Below are 15,198 nucleotides of genomic sequence, written 5' to 3'. Positions count from 1 at the left end.
GGATTTCAATATATAGCGCGATACCGGATTGATATCAAATTCGATATCGGCCCGTATACCAATACCCGTTCCCGTGGTATTGACAACCATATCAATGGCCGGAACAATACCAGCCAAAATTACACCAAGAGATGAGATTAATATGCATAGATGTTGATTCTAGATTTTATTTTGATACATATTGATATCTGCTTTTATGACCAAGTTTCTGCATGCTCAACTCTGGTAGCTCTCAGCCTCTGTTACATTTAAATGATTAACTAAATTTACATTGCAAGAAGAAGATATTGCCCAGTAATGTCTCTTGGACTTCCTGAGTGGTGTAAGTTCATCAGAGCGACAGCTTGAGGAAAGAAGCTGTCTTTGTCTGCTGGTTTTGGCGTACAGCAGTCTAACATCGTCCGGAGGGGAGGAGTTCAAACAGATTGTGACCTGGGTGAGAAGGGCCTGTAGAAACCTGTTACTTGCATGTTTGCTGGTCCTGGACTGGTACAAGTCTTGGATAGATGGCAGGTTGGTCCCAATAATCTTTTTTGCTGTCTTGATTGTCTGTTGCAGTCTTTGGTGGCCAATCCAAACCAGACAGTGATGGAGATGCAGAGTATTGAGTAGATGATGGCAGTTTAGAAGGTCTTCACCAGCTATTGTGGCAGGTTGAACTTCCTAAGCTGTCTCGGAAAATACAGCCTCTGCTGGACCTTCAGAGTCTATGTAGCCGGTCTATTTCAGGTCCCGAGAGGTTGTGGATCCCAGGAACATTAAGGTGTCTGTGGAGGGAATAGCATTACTGAGGATAAAATACCAAAATTATAGAACCATCCATATTGATATCAATACCATATTGATACCAGGTCGCTATTGATACCTAGATCGCTATCAATACAAAATTGAAGTTGATATCCAAATCAATACCCAAACTGATACCCACCTAAATACAAATAGCCAATGGTCCTGTAAACTTGTACTGCACGCATGAAGGTTCTTCTGTGGTACGCTCACTTTCTTGCTGCAGGGCAAAAATACATACACACTGGAATGAAATGTAAACATGTTTGTTACAATTTTTACAAATTGTACAGGTCACAAATGACTTAAAAAAAACTTCTAAAAGATTCAGCTCGGTTATTTTGTCATAAAAACCATTTGAACAAGATGTAGTTAATCATTTTCTAAATAAATCCCATAAACTGGTGCTAATTGCATTTCTCTGGTGTTTTTCTTAGTTCCTTTTCTGCTTGCGGCACAGTTAGGTATGTCTTTTTTGCGTGTGTTGAGGGCCTCGGGTGGGTACAGTTTAGCATTTATAGACAGGACGGCGCTCAGAGCTTCTCAGCCAATCACAAACCAAGAGCCTCAAGTCTCATATAGTCCAACAGCAACGGCTTCACAGCTCAATTTGGTCTAGAAACGAACAGAACCGCCTCAACCGAAGCTTAAAAGTCTTTTGAAAATTTAACTCTGGTGGGAAACGACTATGGTCAAGTTGCGCCTAACGTTGCTCTTTCTCTCAGCGTTGACAAGTTGGTGCGCGCTCAGTGCTGCATCAACTTGCCTCGCTGTGGAGGAGGCGTACGGAGCAGTGGTCAACCAGCTACACCCCGGGCAACAGTTCCCGCTTCTGGGAAAGGAGTCGCTCGTCGCTCTCTTTAATACACTGGAGAACCGTGTGCAATGTGGAAAAGTGCCGTGTGGAAAGGTACGTCTTTTTATCTTTTTTTATGTCGGCCACCCGCTCGCGGAGGGAGCCAAGGGGAAAGTACACACACTCAGGTGTGGTGCTGGCGATTGAAGTCTGAAAGCTGCTAACGTGCTGATAAGGCAAAGCCATTTAAACGAATGATAATTTTACATTTTTCCAAGTTCGATCTAAATAAAAAAGTGAAACAAACATTTAACGGACTTATTTCGTCTATATGTGTGTGTGTGTGTGTGTGTATATATATATATAATTAGATATATATACACGTATCAATTCTATCTAAATATATTTTCATAAATATCGTATGTACATTAAAGATATGTACATTATATCTATACACACACATATGCATACATATCTTTGTTAAACATTCATGTCACACATTTTATCACTGTGTGACAGGTCCTTAATCTTGCCGCACGTCAGCGCAATAGCAGCAAAAAAAGAAAGTGTGTGCCGGATTGTGCTCACTGGCACAAATGAAAGTAATATCGCCCGGCCTGCGCGTAATAGGCAATTAACAAGTCTTGGACCTCTATTGTCGAGAGGTTCAATAATTTGATACAAGTCGATTGACCTAAATAGCTACGCAAAACCACTGGCCTCAGAAAAGCTGGTTACTAGGTCATCAAAAGGTCAATTGTCATGACACTAATAACATTTGTTGGGTTTGGGTTTCCCTAACATCTGTTAGGGATTTTCTTTGTCTCTTACGTTTTAATTATTAACTAAAGAAATATTGTAAAACTATTGAAATTTGGGGGGGTGGGGGCTTCTATTGCATTCCACAATTTAACTTTTTTTTTTTCCCCTCAGTGCAACCTTGTCGACGCTGCTCACCAGCTGATCCACAATCACAGTGACCATCGTCAGGAGGAAGTCCTCAGCGTAGATGCGTCGGAATTCCCCGCCCTCGCCGCTGGCTGCGTTCTGTACCTGTCCTCTCCTGACACGGTGTGCGCCGCGGCGGACCAGGGAAGGTGGGGGCAGGAGGTGGAACACTTCCTGCACGGAATCACAAGCGGGAATTCCCATGAACATCACCATGAGGAGGAGGAAGATCACGCAGCGGAGGGCGAGTCATGTGACGCTCATGAACATCCACATATCGCCCTTCGTGGATTAGAAAGTGTGCTCGGCGCATTTCTCAAGCACTATGAGTCATCAGACATCGAGGTCAGTAGGGAAAATATTTGCTTATGGTTAAGGCTCGACTGAGAGATGTTTTCGGGCCGGTCATGTACAGTATCTGCTCCTGCAGAGTAGCAACACAATCACTTGAACTACCAAAATGAGAACATTCTGTACTAAACTGACCTTGAGGCAAAGATTGCAATCCAAGCTATTCGCTACTACACTGAATTATCTTTTCTTTTTCATCTGAGAACTATGAAGACATTTTGTTACAGTTTTAGAGACGTCTTATTTGCAAAATACAAGGACGTTGGAGGAATTTCTTCTTTCCTTCCCCTGTTTACCATCACGTAAAGAAAGTGCAATGTGGTAGCTATTATGATCCAAGACCGACGGTCTTAACGTTTGAGAGCATCTTACAAATGATACAACCAACTAAATAGAAGTTTGTGACAAACTTACCCATCAAAGATGATCTTTTAGCAGGTAGTTTTCTGGGCTCCCCGCGGTCTCAACTTGAAATGTTACATGAATTTGCATAAGCGGTGGTTGAGTGATTCGAATCCGGCCTGTGAACAAAGAATCCAGGGATTAGGGTAACTGTTGAAGTAAGTGAATTACAATGTGGCCCATGACAAAAGTACAAGTCTGTTTGTGGGTAAAGCTTCACCCGCCCGGACTACCTCCTAGTTTTTAAATCATGTGAAGGTTTGCCTGCTTGAATGATTTAATCAAAGCTAAAGCACTCCATCTTTTTTTTTTTTTTTTTTAAATCACCATTGTTAACCAGAACTGCATCACATCGAGCCACATCATGTTGGAGGTCGGCCACCCACCGGCGGAGCAGACTCAAGCGGCTGGTGCGGTTCTAGGCCGGGTCTTGTATCACGCCCTGCGAGGTCGATGCTTTCAAACACTCCCCGAAGAAAGTTTCTTCCTGGATTACATCATGCACCTGGGCTCGGAGAATTTTACCATCACAGGTGAAAGAAAAAGAGAAGTCATTTGTCACAAGATTTGAAACTGAAAAAGAATAAAGTAAGAAAAAGCTTTTTATTCCCTGAACCTTGTAGACTTGGAGGCTATCATGGCTTCTCTGGACATTGGACCCGAGTTGGAGTCAAGCCACGGGCACGACGAACACGAGCATCACGATCACGGCAAGCAACTCAGGCATTCTGAAATGAACGGCACCTGGGAGGAGGTGAAGAAGTCATTGAAGGTTACGTGGCATCAAAGCGTTTAAAAATAACAGAATGTTCTGATTCTCTCCTAGCACTGTTTCTCTGCGCACGAGTTGGTACAGATCCACAATCTGACCGTGGCCTCCCCCAACCTGGGTCGTTCGGCCCTGGCTCGTCTTAGCCCGGCGCTAATCCAGCAGATCCTGAGCGGGGCCTGCGCTGGCTCGCAACCGACGAAACCAGACGAGCTCAGTAAAACGGAGAGTAAGTGTCAGAAAAGTTAACCGCCGAGTTAATCTGAACACCGTTGCTAACCAAAACAGCAATACCTAACGAAACACGTTTTGCACGTTGCTGATTAGGTGTAGACTTTATTAGCCTTCCAGTCAATCATTTACATTTTGGCTTGGACGCTCTCGTGTCTGTGTGCACATCAGGGTACCTTTACGCCACCCTGGCCAACGTGGTCATCACGTTGATGTCCATGTTCGGGATCGTGTTGCTGCTGTGCACCATGTGCACCAGCGTCTTCCAGCTGTGCATTCAGTTCTGCACCAGCCTGGCTGTGGGCTCGCTCACGGGGGACGCCTTGCTGCATCTGCTGCCCATGGTGAGCCGTCTAGATCTCTGCTTTGTTAACATTTATTGAGCCAAACCTATTTGATCAGAAAAATCTACATGTCCTACCATGCGTTTAGTTTCTGGGGCTGCACGTGCACACGGACCATACCGGCGGAAGCCACCACCACTCTGAGCTTTCGGATTACGTCTACAAGATGTTGGTGGTGTTGGGTGGGATCTACTACTTCTACCTAATGGAAACCATCTTCAATATTGTCACGCATGGACATCACCACCACGGGGTGAGCCAAAGAAAACGGTGTACTGAATGAGAAAAACATTTCATAACCCCTTGTGACCAACCTTCAAGGATGAATCTGAACCTCACCACTGCGACCACGGCCGGGTTCTGGAGATGTATCAGGAGAGTAAACACAAATACAAAATGAACTCAACTTCCAAAACAGACCTGGTAAGAAATGTCACATATTTTAGGTGCCTTCATATTATTGTAACTGATTATTACAACGACTGTCTAGGTGAAAGAGGAGGAGGAAGAAAAATATTTTCACATGTCCGGAGAGAGGACCAGAGGTATGATTTTTTTCTTTTTAGTAAACTGCTGCAAATGTGCATTTCACTATTCACAAAAAAATGTCAAAATTAAACTAAATTTAACTGTTGTGTTTTTGCGCAGAACATCGGTTGCTGCCTTACATGATCACTTTAGGGGACGGTATCCACAACTTTGCAGACGGCCTGGCGATGGGCGCCGCCTTCTCGCTTTCGTGGAAATCTGGACTCGCCACGACGTTGGCAGTCCTCTGCCACGAGCTGCCTCACGAACTAGGTGACACAAACGCCGGACATGACTTTTTTAGCGTTCTCGTCTTAGGCGAAACGGTTCCAACCGAACCCATTTGACTGATTTGTTTAAATATTTTTGGGCTACCCAGGCGATTTCGCCATCTTGCTCAACTGCGGCCTGTCCGTACGCAAGGCACTGCTTTTGAATGTCGGCAGCGCCTTGACATCCTTCGTGGGCCTTTACATCGCCTTGAGCGTAGCGACCGACCTGGCCACCACGCAGTGGATCGCCGCGGTTACCACGGGCCTGTTTCTCTACGTGGGCTTGGCTGACATGGTAAGTGGTACGCAACTTTTATACAGAGGAATTTCTAAAATGGTAGATGGATACATTGCAACAATGAAGAGATACACTTTTAGAAAAACAAACAATGCAACAATGTTACCTTTTTTTGGGGTCTTGTTGGCCTCTTCAGCTGCCCACCATGATGCACATCAAGTCCAAGAGTCCGTGGCTGATGTTCGCCCTGCAGAATGTTGGCCTGCTGTGCGGTTGGGCCATCCTCCTGCTGCTGTCAGTCTACGAAGAGAACATCAGCTTCTAGAGGCCTCGGCACTGCTTTGGACTTGACACGAAAATGATGAGTCGTCGTTCTAGGATGTTAAATGTCAGACAAGTCTAGAAAAATAAACAATTTTGCATAAGGTACACAAACATGATGGAAATCAAAACACAGTTGGCTTTACATTAGTGCTACAAATGTATTGGAGTAATTGAAACAGGACTTTGACTGAACACAACTACACGCACAAGCTGACAGTTTAACATGCAAGTTTCTTTCGAGCCACTTGACAGCGTGCTGAAGTCATCTTACTTTTGATTGTAAAATGCACAAATGTTCAAACGTTATGTAACTTTGCACAGTTGTTTTTTTTTGTGTGTTTGGGTTTATTAGTGTGTCACAAGAGCAACAATATTGTATTAAAGTATGATTTTTACTTTGCCTCACCAAAGCATTTTTAGGATGGGATGTGTAGCAAAAACATTGTGATATATATTTTGCACAGTTTGAGAAATAAATATGCCAGCAAATCACTTTTTTTACACTAGTCTCTTTTAAACCTAACATGTCATTTGAAGTGGGAAAGCCACCATAACTATTTTGCCAAATTGCTTTATATTGTTTGTCATTTGAAATTAAATTATATTTATATCATGTTATATTACAGTCTACTTTTTAAATTGCTTCATAATTCATATTTTCAATTTTTATCTAGTCTATTCAACTTTGTCCTAGATTTGGCTGATACTTTTTTTTTTTTAAATGATCAGCATCATCTAATCAGCTCCCGCTTATGTGAACATCTTCATTAGGGCCAGAGTCCAGTGACAACTCGTCAAACCTTGCATAGTAAAAAGGTATACTCTGTGCTCTACACAGGTGGCGACAAAGTCCCATTGCACAATGCACATGTTAGCAGCGTGTCAAGCTTGTAAAGTCAAACATTGTGCCAAGGCCTGCTGACTGAGGAGAACATTTGACTGCCTGCAGCGTTTTTTTAAGCACCTCTAAGTCCGAATAGTGTCCTGTACAGAATATCCTTTGAGCCTTTCTATGTTATCAGGACCATAAGTGCAAACTTAGTGGGGAGTGTTCAGTTCTGTAATGAAGTCACCCTGACCTCAGCAGTTGATTAAATAAATATTAAGAATAAAGAAATCCGACATTCCTAATCTGGAATTTATGACGCAGGTCAAGGTTTGCCTTCAGAGTCAAACATGGGGGGGGGGGGGGGGGGGGGGGGTAAGCATCCTCCTGCTGGGAAACAGAGTGTGCATTGTTCTTCCATATTTCGAGTGTTGGTGTAAATGAAGTGAGAAAACACTCAGCAGTTGCCCTTTGCTTTGGATTGTGCGATCATAGCCGCCCTCCTCTGCAAAACGGAGAAAAAAAAAGATCAGTGAAAGAAATGCATTAAATTAGACTAAAAGGAAATTAGAGCAATTTAACACACCTCAAGAGTTCTTTGATTAAGATATTCTCTGAATAAAATCCAGTGGCGTCAGTCGGCGATCTTAGAAAAATACATCTTTTTATTCATATGCAAAGAACCACATTGAATTATGTAGACATTAAATAAATAAACAGGGTGTGTTTTACTTATATTCAATGATCGCTTGAGTGGCCAGTTTGATGAGCTGGTTGAAGTCAAACTGGATGTACTTTCGCCAGTAGCGTCGGTCTCTGCCATACGTTTGGGCGGGGTAACACGGACTTCCTAAAAAAATAAACATGTACATCTTGAACAATTTCACATTAATTCAATTTATTATGAGTTTTCACTAACTTTCTTTCCTTTCAGCAAAACACAGTTACAATTAGGTCTTTACTTACTGCATGACGCCATCTACTGGTTAGAACTTGGTCAGGTCTTCCTAGTCTTGTTCATTTTTAAAATTGAGTTTAAATACTAGGAGAAAATACATACTGTAGTATGAAGTAATGTATTACCGATGCCGTGAAAGATTCGGGCAATGGCTCTGCCCGAGAACTTCTCGTCACTTCTGATGGACAGGAAGCTCCTTATGTCTGCTCTGATCTGATTCTCCCAATCCAAGAGCTACAAACATCACTCCATCCATTACACAACAAAAAACATAACGCAGCTCATAGTTTAAAACACTAGCATAGCATTTTGTGTCACCTTGTACCGGTCCAGGCTATCCTCCGGTTCCATCGGTTCTAGGGTGAGGTCTCTTTCCCGCCGCTTGTCAAAGTAGTCAGACAGAAGGTCCTTCAGCCGGAGACTTCGACCCTCATCCAAGTCGTCCATACAGGACAGAACATTTTTGAAGGACACACTGGCGACAAAATAAAATAAAATACAAAAACTTTGCTGCTAAAGTAATCGAGACATGTAACAAAAGTAAGAGCAGCTGCAACATCTTGAAGCAATAGGTGTTAATGAATTTCATGACTTAGCAGTAATTCAGGCCCCAACTACTTTGTACCTTTTGAAGGCCCTGAAGCAAGCGCTCAGCTGGTAAAGCTGTGACCGCTCTCGATCCTGAACGCGCCTATGCAGGAACTGGCACACCTTGTCCAGTTCCTCGTCGCTCAGGTCACCATAGGAGCGGAAATAGAAGGACAGAGAAGAGAACTCGACGAGGACTCCACTTCGCCCGCCAGCTAACAGAGTTGCAGACGCAATATTCAAACATAGACGCTCGTATACTAGAACATAAATTCAACGCTCACACACCTTTACCGGTGCTCCACTGCAGCTGCCTGAGTCCCCTCTTGACCAATGCGAGCTGCCATCCCATCGTGTCGGCCACCTCCACCACGTCAAACTCCAGCTGGTCATACGACTCCACTCGCTCGCCGGCCATCCGCCTCCGGGCTAGCACTACGGCCACGGGTGGGCAGCTGCAAAGGCCCAAGTTTTGTTTTTTTTTAGACACAAAAAGGCATACTATGTGAAAAGTTCAAAAACAGGGTTCACATTTTAGTGATCTTTCGAAGCTGTCTAGGGCCTTCATAGCAGCTGACTTTGCACACAGACAGTGTGGGGTGGAGAAGCTCAACAAAGCGTTGAGGATGAAGCTCCAGATAACATAGCAGTGTCTCAATACCTGAGGTGGGGGGGTGGGGGAGTAATTACAGTCCAATTAGTTTGCTGCCTAAACAAGCAGAAGAAAAGATACAAGGGTGTAGTTACCTTCTTCTGTGATGTCCAGAGTTTCTACCGTCTCCTGGATGGAGACTGCTCTCTCATGAGTGTGACACACTCGTTCCAAGGGCCAATCAGAAGAGCTTCCAACTTCCTGGTCACCTACAACCTCCACACTGACATTGTTGGCTTCCGAATCCTCCGTTTTATCACCATTGTTGGTGGAATGCATCATCTCCTGCCTGGTGGATGTGTCGTGACCGATTTCCTGATCGCACGTCTCCATCATCTCCAACAGCTCAGCATCACCGACGTCCTCCTTGTCATAAGTGTTGAGTGTGATTAGGGCGTGCTGTGGTAATCCACACATGAACCAGGTACTACTTACCTGGATCAGCTCTTTTTGTTTTTGGTGGATTTGTTTGCATTTGCATGGCGGGAATACTTTCTGGACCAGCCTTTTCACCGTGTAGTAGTCCACCGTGTCGGAATAGATGTGACGTCGCAGCTCGTGAAGGTCCATACCCTGCGTGTGAAGATGGATTGTATGGCCATACATTATAATAAATAATGAAAAATATTTTTCTTTAATAGTATGATGCAAAAACTAGATTATATTCTCAATATGTAGGTGTACCTAATATTGTGATCACTTTTAAATTTGAGTTGCGAGCTTACTTCAGGATCAAGGAAGAGGTGACAGTGCGCTGGTTCTCCATCTCTTCCCGCTCTCCCGATTTCTTGGACGTAACTCTCAAAGCTCTGAGAAAATAATGTGATGCTGAGGTCTCGAAGGGCAGTCCAGTATACACTTCCAGTACTTGCAATACTTAAAGTACTCAGTGGGAAGACTAATCCGAACCTTGGGCATGTTGTAGTGAATGATACCTCGCACGTCAGATTTGTCTAGGCCCATGCCAAACGCCACAGTGGCCACCACGATCCGCAGCTCGCCGCACATGAAGTTGTTTTGAACTCTGCGGCGTTCTGACCCCGAGAGGCCTGCGTGATATGACTCGGCCTGCCACTTGAGAGGTTTACGAATCTTCTTCCTTGCTGGAAAAAAATAAAAACAAGGAAGACCAAACTCATTTGCTTTCTAAAGAGGCTGCCAACATAGCCAAAAAGTATAAGCCTCTCACCAAGTTCTTTCTTCTTTTGTCCCACTAGGTTGACTTGCGTTTGGCTGTTGCTGATGTCTTTATTTTCTTTCACGAGTACTCCCTGCAGGCATGTTCTTAGCAGCGCAGCCACGCGAGCCGTCTCCTCCCTCCTGGTGCAGTAAACGATGATGGAGTCCAGGCATCCGAACCGATTGCCTTTTAACAAGGACACCAGAGCCTTAAAAAAAAGACAGAGAAAATGTGTTGTAAACCTGCAGAAACTCTTAAAGGATATAGGAACGGCCGTACCTGATCCTTCTCCTGGTCCATGGACACGGAAAGGTGCAGGTTGGCAGGCACGGCGGCGGATCGGACTGCGATACCATCCTGGTCGAGGATGTCCAGGTGGTGAGCAATGTCCAGAGCTGTCGACAATGTGGCCGTGGCTGTGAGTCCAAGCAAACAGCGCACGCCCAAACGCTCCCTCAACACCTACAAAAAGAGTGCAAACAACACCAATGGTCATGTGATCCTCAATTGCTGCCCATGAAAGACAAACTGAATTATTTTTTTACCTTACAAAGCCTTAGGTAGCACGGGCGGAAGTTGTGGGACCATTCCGACACGCAGTGGGCTTCGTCGATGCACGCAAAGGCCACTGGGGGAAGCTCCTGCACAGAGGGAAGGCATCCCAAACTGGAGCCGGCACCCCCGCCAACCAGTGCTTCGGGAGAGAGCAGCAGCACACACACTAGACCTGCCTTTACCTGAGCGAACATACCAAGGAACTATTCAGTAATCCAAATAAATCAGTTGCAAAAATGGCTTCCTGTTACCTTTTGTATCGCAGCTTCTCGTTGTTTCATCGTCATGTTGGAATGGATGCAGGCTGCTTTCAGGTTGGCTGGGAGGCCAGAAAGCTGCACAAACACACGTTCACACAAACTGTCAGAATGTTACTTGAACTGACTGGAAGAAAAGAAGAAGAGGAGAAAAGAATCAAGACTTGGTGAAAAAGTGCAGTTATGGAAATGTTTGTTCTTCCTGAGGTTGTGGCACCTGGTCATCCATGAGCGAGACAAGCGGGGAGATGACTAAAGTGATGCAATTGGACCGCTTGGCATACAAGTAAGCTGGCAGCTGATAGCAAAGAGACTTGCCCATCCCTGTTGATAACACCACCAGGGTGGAAAGACCTGCACAGAAACAAGTAACATTAGGTATAGAAAGTACATTAATTTGGATTAGCACCTTTGTATGAAGAACTATATTACATCAAATGCAAGTCTTTTACAGGACGTGTGCTGTGATTCAAACAGTATGTCTTTATGTACCTGACAGGATCCTCATGATGGCTTCCTCCTGCCCCGCCCTGAACGAGCTGTAGCCAAGTTCTCGGAGAGCATCGAAGACGTCGTCAGGTGTCGCTGAACGCGCATAAAGTGGCGTTATTGTTTTGCAATAATCAAGTGAAAGTCAATTTAATTACCCTGAAGTTTGCCATCGTCTGTGAGGCGGTAAAGCGGCTCGATGGGTGGGGGAGGTGGCGGACGCTCGTAGTCGGGACGGATCACGTTGAGCAGAGCTTCGTCTTTGCTGTTGTTCTCAGGTTCTCGCTCTTCTTTGAAACAGGTGCCTTGGTCCTGGGGTTGCAGTGTTCCTGTCGCCCTGGCAACCTCCTCCAGGGTTGGTAGCTCGAAAGGCTCCTCTTCATCAACGGGCTGCTCCTCACGAGTAGAAGGTGGAGGTGCTGCAAAGAAAAACAAAACGGGAGCTTGATAAGAACAAACCTAAAAGTGTATGTTACATTTCAAGGTCAAAACTGATAAAAGTAAATTTCCCTTGCACACTACCTGGTCCCTTGCAGTGGATGGCCCAGTGTCCTGTAGCGCCACACTTGTAGCAAGTGTCCCCCTGGCGGCTATGGCCGCCACGAAAGCCGCCACGAAAGCCGCCACGGCGTCCTCTACCCAAAAACCCACCACCAAAACGTTCACCTTTCAACTGGAACTTCTGCATGTACAACTGAAATAAGACAACAGTTTTACTAAATTGTACATTATCCAGCTGATAGAGTTAAAACATTATTTGCTTTTTCTTTACATCTGTATGTGTTTCAAGTGATATTTTTTTCATCACATATTTATTAAAATGTATGTACTTGTTTGCGCAGGGCCATTCCTCTCAAGGCATAGCCTTTGACGTGAGATTTCTTTTTCAGATTGATCTTCACAAAGTTACCCTCTGCAACCTTGGAGCCCCTGAAAAAGAACAACATAAAGACATTTGGTCTTTCAAGTGGTGAATAAAAGCAGTTGTGGTAAAATATATCTTACCTGGCTCGAACTGACTGCGCTTGATATGACCTCCTGGTGCCAAAGTCGTCTTCAACTTCTCCAAGCAGGTTCTCCTGAGGAACCTTAACAAGAGTTACAGTGGCCATTAGAGGGTGTACTACACCTACTGCCCTGAAAGCACTCTCACTTTACATAATTGATGGATCATTCAATTATTTATCATAAGCTAATTTTTTTTTTTTATATTCAACACTAACAGCATTTCTATATTCTTTGGACTACCTTCTTTGGCACCTTGGTTGCTTGGTCTTCCACCACCTCTGTATCCTCTTTTCCCTTCTTCCTGCGCCTCTTCTTCCCATCTCCTTCGGCTTTCTCCTCAATCTTCTTCTCATCCCCTTCCTCTGTCTTTTTTCTCCTCTTCTTCTGGGCTCCCCCTTCTATTGCCCCTCCTTCCCGCTGCCTCTTCTTCTTGCTTTTCTTTGGAGGGCTCTCACTGGCCTCTTTCAGTGGTGCTGTGTCTTCAGAATTTTCCTTCTTTTGCTGGGAATGTGGAGCGACACTCAGCAGAATATTTGTCATAGCATCTTTTTTGTCTACTTGTTTCTCATCCGTCTCCGTTAGCCGACACCCCTCCTGGTTTCCTGCACCGGGCTTCTCTTCAGCTCCCAGCTCATTGAAAACTTGACACCTCTCCAGCCACTTCCTGTCCACAAAGCTCAGTCGGTTGGCGGGTGAAGGTCTTCCTGCAGTGGCAGGAATTTGAAGCACTCCTCGAATCGCAGGACCAAGGCCTACATGTAAAGTCCCTGAGTCTTTTTCTACATCGCCACTGGAGATAGGCACCTGAATCCCACCAGAACTAACAGAACCTTTGGACGTTTCCGGAACTGGTGGAAATGGTTCAGAAGGTTCTTGAGCGTCCACCTGGTGGAGCTTATCAGACACCACGACTTCCAAGCTCGGCTTCACCCGCCTGTTAGGCAGGAGCACAAACAAAATGGTTGCCTCATTTCATTTATTCAAATTGAGAACAAGTGAAAAATAAAGAACTTGAGGGAAGGCCACACGCACACGTTCCTCTTTCAAGACTACTGTTTTGGTTAGCAGTACATTGATTAGGCATCGGAATGAACGCTAATTGTCCCCACCATCTCCGCCATCTTGTCTCCCTCACCTTGGTGAAAAGGGGCTGAATTCTGCATCAAAGGATGTGGGGACAGCGTTATTCTTCTGTACACTTTGAGCGTCTTTTTTTAAAGAGTTCACAGGTACACGGCTAGGTTTCTTCAACGAGACTGGTTGCTCCTGTAACAAAAAGCACACATTAATAAGATAACCACTCACCCTCGGCTTTGCCCTTGAGCTACCTTGCTAGTCAGTGTCGCCAGGTTATTTTTTAGTTTGAGGCCGTAATATTGCGCAGAAGCCTTGAGAGAATCTCTGTCCAAAGAACTAAGTGGCCTGGGTGAAGAAGCCGGTAAAACACTACGATTCAGGTGAGAACCCCAGCAATCCTGAGCAGAACAATAACAGTGAAGGGTTAGTCATTGTACTTTTGGATTGTCCTTGTGTTCTTTGAAAAGGTTGCCAAAAAAAAAAAGCATGCATCACAGTAGGGGTAGGCAATTCCGGTCCGCGAGGGCCTGTGTCCTGCGTGTTTTATAGGTCTCCCTGCTGCAACACACCTGATTCAAATGATCAGGATTGTTGTCCAGCTTCTGCAGGCCTTGCTAATTATCTGACCATTTGAATCAGGTGTGTTGTAACAGGGTAACAAAAAAATAAAAGCAGGACAGTTACCTTCAGAGGTGCAGATTCAGACGATTTGGTGTTAACTCTGGTTGCATTGTTACTAGTGCTGCTGCCACTTTTCTCTTTGGCTAGTTTTAAGCTATGGTATTCTTTGTATAAATCTGGAAAAGGTCAAGATATTCAATAGTTATTTTACAAGTACAGTACGTACACAAAAAAATCAGACAAACGTTACGTATGCACTTACTCCTAGTGTCTTCTGAAGCTTTGTCAATGTCCTCCTGAACATTTTATATAAACAGTCAGAATTGTTTTAACTGTAATAATACAAAATAAGTCACGTAAATAGCACAAAAAAATTACCTTGACCGGTTTCCTTTGGTGCTCTTTGAGAAAGCCTTGCTCCCAGCTTTTCAGCAGGTGTTTAAGCTCGTTATAGCGGTCCATAATGGAACCGAAAGCTTTAGTCTAAATTATGAAATAAACTTCGGGACATGTTCAGGGAAGTTTAACATGACTTATTGCACGAATTTAATACGAGTTTGAGGGGGAAAAGAAGCACAGTTATAGCGAACAAGAAGGACGTACCCGAGCTGGAAAACAAAACGCTTCCGTGTTTTTTAAGAATTTCCCGCCCCGGAAAATGGCAGCTTGCGTTGCCAGGTTTATTTCTTTATCCCCCTTTTCTAAAACTATATATACGAATTAAAAGCTATGCAACGTAGTCTGAACCCTCCAATTTTTTCATTAATATAAATGGCTGCGTGCTGATAAAATGGCGTAAAAATACATTGTGAAGCACTGAAAAATCGGTGTTGTGGAAGAATAGGAATATCCGGGTTCCAAATGAACACGTGTCCTCATTTAAAGCGACAGTCACGCTTTAACGTGGAATTCTGTACAGTAGTATTTTTAGACGACTTATGTTTCAAATGGTTCAAATACAGTAAAACAGTAATTTAGACAAATGAAAATAAAAATAA

At 44.3% G+C, this 15,198-nt stretch overlaps 2 protein-coding genes and 1 long non-coding RNA gene across 7 annotated transcripts; 1 reads left to right on the top strand and 2 right to left on the bottom strand.

Annotated features, from left to right (window-relative positions):
• Window positions 1-76: 76 nt before the first annotated feature.
• On the bottom strand, window positions 77-7,185 carry LOC147040778 (uncharacterized). 3 transcript variants are annotated; one of them, XR_015062888.1, is made up of 6 exons: window positions 3,900-7,185; window positions 3,670-3,788; window positions 3,296-3,433; window positions 2,540-2,704; window positions 929-1,006; window positions 77-767 (listed from the first exon to the last, which is right to left on the bottom strand). It is a non-coding gene; the product is annotated as an uncharacterized LOC147040778 (long non-coding RNA). The 3 variants fall into 3 exon arrangements; XR_015062887.1 differs by having other exon boundaries at window positions 3,296-3,402; XR_015062886.1 differs by having other exon boundaries at window positions 3,296-3,788.
• Window positions 1,355-6,607, top strand: slc39a4 (solute carrier family 39 member 4). The gene is made up of 12 exons (XM_085900649.1): window positions 1,355-1,696; window positions 2,516-2,875; window positions 3,624-3,816; window positions 3,907-4,037; window positions 4,110-4,281; window positions 4,455-4,627; window positions 4,716-4,880; window positions 4,949-5,050; window positions 5,118-5,172; window positions 5,276-5,428; window positions 5,535-5,722; window positions 5,862-6,607. Exons 1-12 carry the CDS (start codon window positions 1,475-1,477, stop codon window positions 5,988-5,990), a joined length of 2,043 nt encoding a protein of 680 aa, XP_085756775.1. The 5' UTR covers window positions 1,355-1,474; the 3' UTR covers window positions 5,991-6,607.
• A 275-nt stretch (window positions 7,186-7,460) lies between the features above and the next one.
• On the bottom strand, window positions 7,461-15,024 carry recql4 (RecQ helicase-like 4). Of its 3 annotated transcripts, none has more exons than XM_085900646.1 (26): window positions 14,579-15,024; window positions 14,463-14,496; window positions 14,264-14,376; window positions 13,831-13,977; window positions 13,638-13,768; window positions 12,743-13,436; window positions 12,500-12,582; window positions 12,325-12,424; window positions 12,017-12,188; window positions 11,653-11,913; window positions 11,498-11,590; window positions 11,223-11,359; window positions 11,000-11,083; window positions 10,739-10,930; window positions 10,473-10,655; window positions 10,203-10,401; window positions 9,923-10,116; window positions 9,739-9,822; window positions 9,449-9,586; window positions 9,109-9,379; window positions 8,893-9,022; window positions 8,650-8,816; window positions 8,399-8,576; window positions 8,092-8,248; window positions 7,899-8,007; window positions 7,461-7,665 (listed from the first exon to the last, which is right to left on the bottom strand). In XM_085900646.1, the coding sequence occupies exons 1-26, from the start codon at window positions 14,660-14,662 to the stop codon at window positions 7,544-7,546; spliced, it is 4,257 nt and encodes a 1,418-aa protein (XP_085756772.1). In that variant the 5' UTR covers window positions 14,663-15,024; the 3' UTR covers window positions 7,461-7,543. The 3 variants fall into 3 exon arrangements, with proteins under 3 accessions (XP_085756772.1, XP_085756773.1, XP_085756774.1); XM_085900647.1 differs by having other exon boundaries at window positions 9,109-9,376; XM_085900648.1 differs by having other exon boundaries at window positions 12,755-13,436.
• Window positions 15,025-15,198: the final 174 nt, after the last annotated feature.

Source organism: Syngnathus leptorhynchus, chromosome 20 (genome assembly GCF_054491065.1).
Source record: "Syngnathus leptorhynchus isolate UIUO chromosome 20, UIUO_Slep, whole genome shotgun sequence".
Classification (NCBI taxonomy): Eukaryota; Metazoa; Chordata; class Actinopteri; order Syngnathiformes; family Syngnathidae; genus Syngnathus; species Syngnathus leptorhynchus.
The sequence above is the reverse complement of the archived record's forward strand: the minus strand, read 5'-3'. Positions and strand labels throughout refer to the sequence as shown.

Excerpts from the sequence above, each read along its gene's own strand:
- slc39a4 (XM_085900649.1), top strand. The coding sequence starts at position 1,475 with ATGGTCAAGTTGCGCCTAACGTTGCTCTTTCTCTCAGCGTTGACAAGT. Across the intron at positions 4,282-4,454 it reads CGAGCTCAGTAAAACGGAGA|GGTACCTTTACGCCACCCTG; the intron begins GTAAGTGTCAGA and ends TGTGCACATCAG. Across the intron at positions 5,723-5,861 it reads ACGTGGGCTTGGCTGACATG|CTGCCCACCATGATGCACAT; the intron begins GTAAGTGGTACG and ends TGGCCTCTTCAG.
- recql4 (XM_085900646.1), bottom strand. The coding sequence starts at position 14,662 with ATGGACCGCTATAACGAGCTTAAACACCTGCTGAAAAGCTGGGAGCAA. Across the intron at positions 12,583-12,742 it reads CAACCAAGGTGCCAAAGAAG|GTTCCTCAGGAGAACCTGCT; the intron begins GTAGTCCAAAGA and ends ACTCTTGTTAAG. Across the intron at positions 12,425-12,499 it reads GCGCAGTCAGTTCGAGCCAG|GGGCTCCAAGGTTGCAGAGG; the intron begins GTAAGATATATT and ends GTTCTTTTTCAG.